Source organism: Lactuca virosa, chromosome 7 (assembly GCF_052849685.1).
Source record: "Lactuca virosa cultivar CGN04683 chromosome 7, Lactuca_virosa_CGN04683_v6, whole genome shotgun sequence".
NCBI lineage: Eukaryota > Viridiplantae > Streptophyta > Magnoliopsida > Asterales > Asteraceae > Lactuca > Lactuca virosa.
This window is the reverse complement of record NC_136432.1, coordinates 71,936,118-71,949,790: the sequence shown is the minus strand read 5'-3', so window position 1 is coordinate 71,949,790 and position 13,673 is coordinate 71,936,118. Positions and strand designations below refer to the sequence as shown.

The following is a 13,673-nucleotide window of genomic DNA, read 5'->3' as shown; positions in this document are numbered from 1 at the left end:
TAAAAATAAATGAAATGGCCCTTAATGAAATCGAAGACATTATAATTTTTGAAACAGTTTATGCATTTTCTTTTATAGAGGTAATGTTTGTTCTTCGTCCATGTTAAAAGTTTTTATCCAAGAGATCATACTGATATGCAAACTTTTAAACTTATGAAAACGAACATATATAAATTTTATAATACATTGTTTTGTTAAAATCTTTATTGTTCATTTAATTATATTAACTCTTATCATGTTTTGTTTAGATATTAATTTTAAATGACATTGAAAAAAATAAAAAATATTATATGATTATAAAAAATCAATATATTGTTTACAACCTAACATGTTTTCGCTGTTGCAGCAACCTAACATCAAGCATACAAAAATAAAACATAAAACCACTTAATGAACCAAGAAATGTAAGCTTTAGTGTTTCTTCTTCATCACCATTACTTTCAACTTTAGTAGAAACCACTTTTCCTTCTTTTTTAGGTTCGGCCTTTCTTTTAGTCTATTTTGCTTGAGCTGTCTTTTTTGGAAGAAACAATAGGTGAAAAACTTTTGTTTGTTTCACCGCACCAAGGTACAAATTACATGTTTTGATGATGTCGGTAAGTGTCAAGCTATGTCCAACGAAGAAGGTATTTGAGATCAGATATGTGTTTAGGGCACCAATAGTTCTCTTTAATCCAACAATTGAAGCCTTCTCTACCTTTAATGCGTATTAAAAAGAAGTGTTATAGAAAGGATGCCATAACTAAAGAGGGTAAATTGGTAATTGGTAAACTTTAAATAACTGGAGCAACATATTTAGTATAAAAAAATCTAAGCATAAACCATTTTACAAATCTTTGTTGAATTCCGGTGAAGAAAAATCAATCAATTGCTCAATTTGTCCCTGGAAAACATTAAATGAACAAAAAGGTTTAAGGAATTTTAGTAAAATAATTTATCAAGAAATGGTGAAACTTACATATTCAATAGGTGAAGATCCAAAAAGAGAAGTGCAACCTTCAGGCAAACAACTGTGATGTCAATAGATACCTGAATAAGTACTACAACCATAGAAAATATAAGATATAAAATTAATGTTACATTAAATAGTTTTAATTATATGATAAAAATTAGATGTAAACCAAATCAGAACCAACCAAAGTTGTAGATATTCATAAAAAAGAACAAAAAAACACACATACATACAATACATCCATGAATTTGTAGAAGTTACCTGCAATATATAATAATTAGATCATGGTCAGGGAACAACAACAGGGGAGCACATGGAGTTGCTTGTTCAAGCTTAAGTTCAGCCATACATATACACAATCAATAAGAAAACCATTTAAAAATATAAAATTATGTAAGAAAACATAAAAACAATAAAGATTAAACCTCCAAGATGCAAGTTTCTAGTTCAAGCTTCTTCAGTTCATTCAAAACTCTATGTTTCCATCTAGTATATACGACATGGAGGAGAAACATGGGTTTGTTAATTAGAACCATAAGAGAACAAGGACGATAATTCTACATTAAAAAAATAGGTCAATACTTCAATACATCACAAACACCTACTTTAACGAAGAACAATATCAATTGTAGATATTGCCATGGAAACCTTTATAAAGATGTAAAACATTCTAAAATTAGGAGATAATATCATGGATATGTTCTTATTGGGTGCTCTCGAACTATTCATTTTGAAATCGGCAATCTTGAATTACAAAAAAAAAATTCAAAAAGTTGAAATTAACATCGATCCATCCTTAAGATTTGATAAAAACAAGATCATTAAGGACATAACAACCCCACAACATCATCAAAGCTTCAATTAGTTTTGAAAAATAAATAAAGAGTATAGAATAACCACAATTAGTCTTGGATATCTCTTTCAAATCAAAACCCTAAATTAGAATAACCACAATACATATTGAAAAATAGTTTCAAAGAAACAATCATCTTTATTTACACTAATAATTAACTTTTAGGGAAAAAACATTAGGTTAAGGAATCTATTACCTTTTTTTAGTGAAGAGCATAACAAGGGGTATAATGCTTAGCCACCGGTTGCTGGCGGAGATGGGAGCAACAACGATGAGTAGTGGCAGGGTTGGATAGTGATTCAGTGTAGAGATGCGGATGTAGATCATGGTAAGGGTTCCTTGCAAGAAAAGTGGTGCGATGGAAGAGTGTTGGTGGAGACAACGGTAAGATACAGTGAATGGTGCAAGGTTGGAGGATGGATGGTGGTTCATTTCTGGTGCGGTAGAAATGAGGAGTGAGCACCAAGATAAGCATAACATTTACTTGGGTGGATGAGGGCGATGACTTGGGCGGATGTGGGAAACGACAACGGCTCTCCGATTAGGGTTTTTGGGTATTTGATTGAGAGAAAAGGTGGCTTTAGAGATATATAGGAGAACCTGAATTAGTGTTTAGAATTTCGATTTAATTCTGAAACGTATACGTTATATGTCTATTTGATGATAAGCATAACATGATTGTATATGATGTAATAGGTGTTGTACCTCTTAAATTTCAAGAAATGTTGAATATTATATATATATATATATATATATATATATATATATATATATATATATATATATATATACACACACACACTAGTTTATAACTCGTGGAAACCACGGTTACAAAATCAGTTAAACTTTATTGTAAAAACTCAAAATTATTAATCAACTATTTTAAATAAATTATTAATTAAGAGATTTTTTTAGTTATATAAATTTTAATCATTGATTTAAATAAATATGTGAAATTATATCACTTTATAATTTGTATTAATTTTATTTTAATTTTTATTCCAATGTTATTAATTTAGTGTAATTAAAGTAAGAAATTTAAAATTTGAAATGGATAATCAATAGATTGACAAGTGGCATGCATTAATTAGAAGATATAATATTGTGACACATGGCAAAGAAAAAATAAAATATGCATTAATTAAGAGGTCTAATAGGGTGATACATGTCCAAAGGAGAAAAAAATAATGATACTTTTTGTGTTGATCTATGTCATCAATGGGCGGTTATCACTATGGTATGGAAGGTTATTTCCAATATTAGACATGACATTCATTTATAAAATTTTACATCTGTGCTATTAGGACACTAATTTAAAGATACAATAAGTAAATAAGGATAACAGTGTATGGAAAAGAAAAAAAAACGAAACAAGTGGAAAATATACACATAAAAATGAGAATGGGAACTCTTTAGCAAGAAAAAGAAATGACTGTGATTGATATTAAAAACTATTCAAATATGAATAGTTTATGGTATAATCTACTTTGATTCCTAACTATTGTTTATTAATCGACGAGTACATGACCATACCAATGTTCCTTTATTCATTAACATGAATTGACTTAGCATGTATGTTATTCCTCGTAGATTGACATATAAAATTAAGGGTCATGTGCTTCAGCCCACCATTTTCTCTAATTGGCTATTTGAGATATACACACTAAGTTAATGTTGAAAGCGAAAGCTACCTTAATCTAAGCATGATTAATTGGATGCTAGTGATAGATCACAGGTGAGGGATTGTTCTAAGTTGTATTTATCACTTTGAGTTGAAGTTGTCATGTTTATTACTTTGAGTTATTCCTACATGAGAGGGAAGTAGGAAATAAGGTGATTTTATAAATTCAAATCCTTTATGAATTTTTGATTTGTGATTTGGAAGGGCTAAGTAGGGAAGGTTTTAGGAAAACTATACATATAAATGAATATAAATTCATGACTTGACATTTTAGTACTTTGATTGTGTACGTAGATTCTTTACATATTTGGTCCAAATTTTAAACGACATGTTAATTAACGATTCACAATTTTTTCTATTTGGAGGTTTAAGATTCTAAACATCGTCCGTAGTAGTATTCTTCCAACACCGGTAACCATTTTAATTATGAGTTCATTGAGCGAAGATATAAACATTATTTGATGGCCTCAAGAGTGTTTTAAGGGCTTATACAAGCAGACAGTAAGTTTTTTTAATATGTAAATAAATAAATAACATGTAAATGAGTTTATTTAATCTTGAAATTTGTTTAAATTTGTTTTCTACTTCTATCACTCTGCGGTAAAGGGATGTTGTTCGCATTTTATTTCATATTTACTTAGTGTTTTTGGTTTGCTAGTGTATATGAATATGACAATCGCAAGTAGAAAGTAAGATATTTCATCTTTATATAAATAAATAACATGGAGACGAATTTATTTAATCATGCAATTGATTTAATTTTGTTTCTACTTCTATTATTTTGCGGCGAATGGATGTTGTTATTTTATTTGTACACATGTGAATATGATGAACAAAGTTTGAAGAAGGTCATGAAGAAAAGATGAAAATTGTTTTGATTTTGATTTTAACTATCTTGTATTCGGTTCCACTTTGATTTTTGAATTGTGGTTAAAAATATTTAATTATATGGTCTCTTAAGATAAAGTAATGAAACCATGATGACGACATTTATACAAAACCAAAACTTTAATCAAATTTGGAAAAATGATATACTACAAGGACTAAATTTGTAATTTACTATTAACTAAAAACGTTGTCAAACATGTAAACCTCTCTCTCTCTCTCTCTCTCTCTCTCTCTCTCTCTCTCTCTCTCTCTCTCTCTCTCTCTCTCTCTCTCTCTCTCTCTCTCTCTCTCTCCATTGTTTCCAAGGAACTGAAAAGGAAGAACAGATCGAAGAACCATGGTCGGAAATAGGATAAGGATTTACCACCGCTCATCATCGGTTGCGTGGTTGAATGGTCATAGAAGAAGAAGAGATGGATAGACCCAAACCCTAATTGTTATCGACATCTAAAATGTCAAAACTGAAAACCTGGATCGCCTTTATATCCCTTCAACATCAAGTGTTGGGATGTGAGTAGGGGTGAGGGAGTTGGGTGGAGAAGTCATAGATGGAGAGAGAATGATCGTCAGCGGGTGGAGAGTGGCCGGTGACTAGTCGATGAGAAAATGTATTTTTTTAACATGTTCTTTTTGTGCAAAATAATAATAATAATAATAATAATAAGTTTACTATAAAATTCTTTCCCAAAAGTTGAGTTTAGAAAAAATGAAATTTTCTTATAAAACTTCTAGAATTATTTTTTGTAAAATCACGTAATTTATTTTTAAACTCAATGAAAAATGAAATAAAAAAAATTATTTAGAAACTAAGATTGATTGATTGTAATCTTCGTCATAAATTTTCACCTAAGGATTTGACTTTTGCAAAGTCATTAAAAAGATTTGATTGATTGTAATCGTTGGGTTTCTTGAACAGACAAAACATAATTGGGGTTTTTTGAATGGTTTGGAAACTTCGTTGGGCTTATAAATCATTTTTCCCTATAAAATATATAATATAAGGGGAAGGTATATATAATATAAGCATAAAATGGTCATTCACTCTTATTCCGATGATTTAGAGGTTGTTTTTTTAGGGTGCGTTGGTTGTGGAAAAAAAAATTAAATGTTTTCAGAAAATAGAGTTGAAATTTCAATTTGAGTTTTAAATAAATTTTTTAGCAAACATGAATATTTCATTTTCAGTTTTCAATGAGAATTTTATACAATGTGTTTTGGTTAAAATCAGGGAGTTTTCATTTTCCATTTTAAAATTTTAAAAAACTTTAGTAAACTATAAAAAGTTATTTTTTTAATTTACATATAACTTGCAAATTTTTTGAAAACTGAATTACCCAAAAACATACATACATACATATATATATATATATATATATATATATATATATATATATATATATATATATATATATATATATATATATATATATATATATATATATATATATATATATATATACAGAGAGAGAGAGCTAGGTTCAAATGTGGATTGACATCTATTGTGTGGTCGTGTGGACAATGTTATTCTGTAAGAATGACAAAGAAAATAAGTTGTTTGATAATATGAATACTTTCAATCTTACATAACTATTATCATTAACACGCATTCTCACTAATTAAATCGTCTATAAGGTTATTATAAACTTTTTATTATTATTCACATTCTGTCAGAATGTTATTAGAATGTTTATTGAAAATGAGTTAAAAACGATGTTTGAGAACAAAAATGAATAATAATTAGTGAAAATGCATGAAAATGACGATATTTTTGTAAGGTTTAACGTATTCGCATTACTAAACAACTTATTTTTTTAGTAATTCTCATAGAATAGCACTGTCCAGACGTCCGCACAATAATTGTCCATCCACATTATAACCTAGCTCTCTCTCTCTCTCTCTCTCTCTCTATATATATATATATATATATATATATATATATATATATATATATTCTTTTTCATTTGTAAATCTTCATGGAAACATGTTATAAGACTAGGATGATATTTGGTAGCCTTTTAATTTTCAATTAAAAGGCATGCTTTAATTGTTCAGATTCACCGCGTTTGATAACCTCTTACCTTGTGTCTTTTAATTATTCAACAACCTCTTAATTTTTAAGAGAATGAGTTATATATATGTAAAAGAAGAGAAGCGTGTTTCCGAAATACCCTAATTTTTTTAGCAAATATTTTTTCGTCATCTCTTTTTGTTTCACACAACCGCCTCTCTTTTCCCATCCACCGACCTCTCCGACATGTTATAAATTCAGATCTTAACAATTCAGAGCCTCTTAAAAGTTCAGATATTATAAACAACTCTAGTCTTGTTTTACTTCCTATAGTTAGGTTCTACGGTATGGACACTCCACACCCCATTGCCAAATCAGTTTTCACATGCCACATGTGACTATGTGCGAGGAGCAGATGTTCATCATCCTCATGTCTTGAAGATGCACCACCCAAGAGAGAACAAGGTGTAGTGGGTTGTAGTTTGCCTCACATAACGTCATGCTACATCCTCTAAACGTTGGGGAGGGGGTCCACATGGTCATGCAGGCCACATCAACAACATGCCTTGTGCATATGGTGTTTACATCGCACCTACCCTTATGGTTTTTGAAAATTTTGTGCTTCTCACTTTGTGGAAATCTGAGTAGAATATAAATAATGAAGCAAGAAAACATATATACATTTTATCATATTAATTTTTTTTATTCCTTTTTTTTAAGAAAAAACAAGAAATACATTATTTGATTGTGGTTATTATTATTTTTTTGTTTTTAGTTCGGGATATATGCAGAAAAGTACAACTAATTATACATGATATGCCGAAAAACTTTTATATTGTTTTTATGTTAAAAAAACCTTTAAATTAAAGTTACCATTCGAAAAAGACCAAAATACGAGTTTTTAAGAGAAATTGACGACTACAATTCTGATGTTGCTTATATTTTTGTTTTTTAGTACAACTTTGATATTAATTATGATAAAAATGATTAGTTAAGGAGGGAAAAATCAATTGTATAATTTCATATGGAGAACACAATCAAACAAAAGTAATCGAAATAAATGTTGGTGTTGACATATTTTCGCATACAATCAAGAAAATATGATGGATATGTATGTCATTAAATATTTTTAGCCGGTCATTTCTCTTAAAAGTTTTCAATTTGGTTATATTTGAAGCGTAAATAATAATATAAAGTTTTTCTGAACATATAAAAAAGATGGCATGGAAATTATTTTGATGAAGTGGTGGTGTGACAACCATCTTCTAAAAAGATGATGTAGTGTAGAGAGTGACATGACATGTGAGGTGATAAAAAAAATATATGAAAAAAAAAATGAAACACTCTACTTTACGCTTGTGGACATTCCCGGTTATTATAGATGGAGCATTTGGAGTTGTTACAGCTTGCAAAGTTGATTGATATTCTATTAGTTGTTATCCCCAACCAGCTGCATATTTAGAAACTAACATTGATTGATTGATTGTAATCTTTGTCATAAATTTTCACCTAAGGATTTGACTGTTGTAGAGTCATTAACAGGAAAAAAAATATATCACCAATCCAGAACTCTTAAATAGTAAAACCCCACCACCCTTATATATTCCAGAAGAAGCAAAAAAAAAAAGAAAAAAAAAGTATCCTAAAACTAGGTATACCCTCATCTCTCAATCTTCACATTTTCACCGGTGCATAGGCGTTGTTTCTTTGAACCGGATCCAACTAAAAAAAAGAGAAACATTTCCAAGTCAAGATTAAATGGTCAATGGGACAAAAATATTGCAATTTTCTTGGTTATTTTGAAACTAAATGTACATATAAACCAAGAAAACACCAACAAAGAACAAAATGCAATGTGTCAAGATATATACATACCATCTTGTTCTTTTGCATCAGTTTCTTCTTCTTTAGCAAAACGATCAGGGTGCATATCTCTCACCATGTACTTAAAAATGTATCTTTTTAGCCTGTCAAAAACAAAAATCACACACTCACACATAACAACTACATATGCATTACTACAAATAAAATTCAAAGGACTTGCATCATAAATCATCAATAATATATAATTGAAATGACTCACATCAAAAAGAAAACTCTTGATGAACGGAGATCACGCCTGGAAAGTTAAAAACTACAACTACATATGCACTACTAAAAATAAAATTCAAAGGACTTGCATCATAAATCATCAATAATATATAATTGAAATGACTCACATCAACAAGAAAACTCTTGATGAACCGGAGATCAAGCCTGGAAAGTTAAAAACTTCAATTCCTGATCGATCCACACTCGATAGTTGCTGATTTGTGGTTGTATTAGTTAAGGCGTTGCCCTGATAATTATGTAAAAAAGATAACAATAGAGTAAATAACATTGTTGGTCCCTGAGTATAGCTTATTTTTGCAGTTTTGGTCCCGAAATGTTTTATTTAGCAATTTTGATCTTTATTTCCTTGTTCCAAGTAAAGTAACTATTTTTGGTCCCTGGGTATAGCTGACTTTTCCAATTTTGGTCGAAAAAATATAGTCTAAGAAATATGAAACTTTAGAAACACAAACTTCATAATACATAACTAAGAAAAACTAGTTTCTTCTCTAAAAAGATCACCTGAAAAGTGTTTTCTCTTAGCGTTTTGAGCTTTTTATGACAGAAATAGGTCCAATAATCCATAGGACCCCTGCGTTCTTTCTTCCAGAACTCAATATATTCCTCCAATGATCCAACCAACGCTATTAACAAGGAACATAAAATTAGATACCATTTATGAAAAAGTCTACCCATTTCACTAAAATAGCCAAAAAAAGAGTATGTCTATGAACTTTCTTGGTTATTTAGGAACAAAATGAACATAAAATTCATAAACCAAGAAAACACGATTAAACAAGATCCCAAATCCCTTCACCATGTCAAAAGGAAAAAAAGATTTAAAAAAATAAAAAAATTAACACTCATACATTGTTGTTCATCAAAATTTGTGCTTCCCTGGCAAACCTATCAGCTGATCTCTTTATCCCACATCTCCTCAAGAAATCAAGAAGGTATCTTGTCAACCTGGAAACAAAATTTACAACTAATTACATAATCGACAAACAGATATATGCTTAAAAAATAAATTTTACACATCACTTTCTATAAAAACATATTGATTTGTGTCATAATCTTTTAAAGTAAAATGCTCTAACAATGCATTAATAACGAAAAAAAAACAAGTACAGTTTCTTGCACTTTGCCTGTGATTTTCTTAACGATTTCTGAGGTTCAGTTTTGTCTGATTCATGCATACATAAGTTTATGAAATATTGTACTATACGTCTCCACTCCTAGTAATATTAATAGCAATAATCAACTTTGTTTAATAAAAAATAGGGATTTAACATCAATTATGTACAAACCCAAGAATTTAAAAACATATAGAAAACCATAAATAGATTCGATTTTTGGTCAATACAGAGTGCAAGAATCAACCAAACAATCAATAAATCTCTTCACAAAGCTATAATCATAAGAAATTCGACAGCTTGATACGAGATTTTACCTTAAATCGAATAGAACCTTTACGCTTTTGCCTCTAAATGTTGTTTCTCTCCTGCCGATATCTAGGCTTTTTGGAAACGGTTTTTGTTTGGAACTTTTATGGTGAAATCCTCTTTAAATCAAAGTTTGGACGAACCTAACCGTATGACCCGATTTCGTCGACATTTGTTGTGAGATAAGCATCTTTCAAAAGAGTAATAAAAAACCTGATCACTTAAAACTTATCAAAAATAACCGTACGTTTGAATTTATCAAAAAGTACCACAAAGTTTGAACTTATCAAAATTTGGTCGTGACATCTTTTTATGATTTAATTTATAATTGTTTTATCATGGTGATTTAGAGCTACATCTTCGAAAACTTCCATTGTTCATTGAATAACCCTATATCATAATTCATAAAAAGATTGATGATTCTGTGTTTGACAGGGTACAACTCTTGCTGTTGCTGGAGGAAGCAGTGCATCAGTGAAACTATGGGACACTGCAGAATGGAAACTCGTAGCAACATTATCAATCCCACGTCCTGAAGGATCAAATTCAAAGCCCTCTGATAATGGCAACAACAAGAAATTCGTTCTCTCAGTTGCATGGACCCCTATGACGACGACACCTATGCCGACGACGGATGTCGTCGCTACAAGTCTATCTATGCCGACGACAAGTCGTCGCCACACCATTTTGCAACTTTGACCAAAATCCTTTGACCATGATACCTGTGCAGACGACATGTCGCCGCTACAAGTCCGGCGGGAACGACCAAAGTCTTCGCGGTATACTGAAAACCTACGGCGACGACATGTCGTCGGTATAGGTATCGAGAAATCTAATTTCGAATTATTTATATTCCATTGTCCAGTAAACCAAAACGACGTAGTTTTACGGAACCTATGGCGACGACTTGTTGTCGGTAAGACACGTGGCGATCCGCGTGAAAACCCTGTATCGACGACATGTCGTCGGCACAGGTTTTTAATTTATTATTTTTTTTTTGTTTACGCAATTAGTGAAACGGCACCGTTTATCGAAACCCTATACCGACTACATGTCGTCGGCATAGGGGTTCACCCTAGCAGACCGCAGTCTGTCTTTCATTTGCACACAACGACGCAAGGTGCAAATGCTCTCTTCCCCGCCGACGAAAATCGAATTAATCTTTACAAATTCCGGCGATTAGCACAAGGTAACATCTTTTTGCTCCTATTTCTTTCTTTGTTGCTTTGTGGTCATCTTTTTTACCCTAATTGGGAGTTTTTTTTTGGCTGTTCATGGGTTTTGGTTAACCACCGTCGCCCTTCCACCTTCTTCAGCCGTCTCGCCGACGAGTCCTCCTCACCGACGAGTCCAACTGCTCTCCTTCACTGCTACATCATGTAAGATTTGTAGTTTTATTGCTCTCCTTCACCGACGAGTTTTCTTTGGCTGTTCATGGGTTTTGATTATCATTTTTTTCTCCTGATTTGGGTTGTTTCCTTTGACCACCAGCCATACCCATCATATTTGACAATTGGAATTGGCCATCACAGCAAGACGAACAAGTTAGTTTTTTTGACCTGTGTATATATTTGACAATTAGTTTTTTTTATTTCTAATTTGACAATTAGTTTTTTTATTTTTAATTTTTATTGAAATTGAAATTGCATATATATATATATATATATATATATATATATATATATATATATATATATATATATATATATATATAAAGTTTATATGAAATTGGATTGTATTGTTTGTTTGGTATGTGTTTGGTATGATTATGGGATTGTATTGTTGGTTTGGTATGTATTTGATTGTGTTGTTTGTTTGGTATGATTGTATGATTGTATTGTTTGTTTAGTATATATATATATATATATATATATATATATATATATATATATATGTATATATGGCTTAGGTTATTTTGTTTCTAGTAACTATTGTGTGCCAGAATGCACAGATCTGGACCATCGGATGGAATAGAGTCAAAGGTCATGATCTGAGGGTCTATGATAGTACAATAGGGTAACATGTACCATATAATCTCACAAATTTCAGTATAAGGGCATTTTAGTCAATTGAGACAAATTTAAAAAAGGAAAAATCGAGATTTATGGGATAATTAATGATTTTGATTTAAAAAATCTGATTTTTTTTCAAATTAGTTCAATTTCAAACATAATTCGTAAAGATAAACCGATTTTATTCTATCAGAATGTTATTTTGTTAGAATGATATTCTGTAATTCTGTCAGAATGGTATACAACTATGAGCATAATATTATACACACATATTATCAAGACGAATAATTTTTAATGAATACAACTTTTATATAAGACGAAGTTTAATAGTTTTGAATAAGTAATTACATTCATTCTTAAAGAATACAACTATGAACATAAACTACATTCATTCTTGAAATTTCTTGCAAAAAAAAAATATCGGCATTCTTGAAAGAATCCTCATTCACTTTCTTGTTTCGTTTCTAGATGTCTTGTGTATGCTTAACCTCTAAGCCACTTCAAAATATGCTAGCATTCTATGAGATTGACATTTTGTGACATTGGCATTCCGTCAGAATTGTATTGCATGAGAATGATTTTATACAAGGAGCCTTTTCCATCAGGTCTTCAAGCCAATTCTATCACAAATTTGTTGCCAAATATTTTGTAGTGATACACTTGTAACAACTGCACATTAAACATATAACTAATTAACTACAATTCTATCAGTATACAGTAATAATATTCTTACAGAATAAACTATTTTTGCAGAATGATTTTGAATATTCTTAAAGAATTTGAACTTAATAGCAGCTTACAGTATAATGAAATAAAAAAAATTATAAAAAGGTAAACAATGTCTCAGGAAGAGAGCCTATCAAACAAGATGCAAATAAAAAAGGACTGCAACCTCAAAAATGCAAATAAAAATCAAGTATATATGAGAGCTTTATATGTAAAAGAAATCACATCTGAATTATTTTAGATGTAAATACATATAATAATTGAATAATTACATACTACTATATATAATTTATATTAAGAAAATTGTAAACCTGCTATCTTTCTTCACTAGTAATAAATCACTTATTTTTCTATAGATATTTGATAATTATGGTGGAAAAAGTAGAAAAACTCAATGTCGAATCAATTTACTTATCTTTTAGAACATACACATCTTTGACTTGCAATAAAAAATCAAACGGAAACCAAATTTTGAATGTAATTTGGATAATCAACTCAAACGTAATTTGAAGAGTTGATTCTTATGAATATAAAAAAAAATCATAACCAGAGATGATGGAGTTAACCTAAATAGTAATATCATTATAAGTTATTTGATAAAAGTTAACAATTAATTACTTGGAAAAAAATACTTACAGATATTAAATTTCCTCAAAAACAAAAGTGTTACCAGCGATAGAAGGTCGAAACTTTGAAAATCTTCAAAAAGCACCATTTTGAAAATTAAATATCCTAAAAAGCAAGCACAACAATAAGAAATCCATTAAATTTGAAATTTACTGCAATAGATATCGAGGTATGGTGGAGGCGGCATTCATGTGGACGTCGTGGTGGTATCCGACAATTGCCGATAAATTAAACAATGAAATTGGTCAATGTCATTTTAAAGAAACTGACCCATAGTTGCCGATGAAAGGATCGACATCGGAAAAATGAAGACAGGAAGAATAGCTGCAAACTTGATTGGCCGGCATAGGGTTTTTAAAAGTAGGACGGTGATATTTAAGGGTATATGTGTTA

The 13,673-nt window shown here is 30.3% G+C and overlaps 1 protein-coding gene across 1 annotated transcript; it reads right to left on the bottom strand.

Annotated features, from left to right (window-relative positions):
• Window positions 1-7,914: 7,914 nt before the first annotated feature.
• LOC145123238 (uncharacterized) lies at window positions 7,915-10,072 on the bottom strand. Its single transcript, XM_079058450.1, has 6 exons — window positions 9,924-10,072; window positions 9,343-9,439; window positions 8,996-9,117; window positions 8,602-8,720; window positions 8,258-8,349; window positions 7,915-8,104 (listed from the first exon to the last, which is right to left on the bottom strand). The coding sequence occupies exons 3-6, from the start codon at window positions 9,056-9,058 to the stop codon at window positions 8,043-8,045; spliced, it is 336 nt and encodes a 111-aa protein (XP_078914576.1). The 5' UTR covers window positions 9,059-9,117; window positions 9,343-9,439; window positions 9,924-10,072; the 3' UTR covers window positions 7,915-8,042.
• Window positions 10,073-13,673: the final 3,601 nt, after the last annotated feature.

What these genes read in the sequence shown, in the direction of transcription:
- LOC145123238 (XM_079058450.1), bottom strand. Translation starts at nt 9,058, where the DNA reads ATGGATTATTGGACCTATTTCTGTCATAAAAAGCTCAAAACGCTAAGA. An exon ending in TAAGAGAAAACACTTTTCAG is followed by an intron (nt 8,721 to 8,995) that starts GTGATCTTTTTA and finishes CATAATTATCAG; the next exon opens with GGCAACGCCTTAACTAATAC. An exon ending in TCAAGAGTTTTCTTGTTGAT is followed by an intron (nt 8,350 to 8,601) that starts GTGAGTCATTTC and finishes TGTTTTTGACAG; the next exon opens with GCTAAAAAGATACATTTTTA.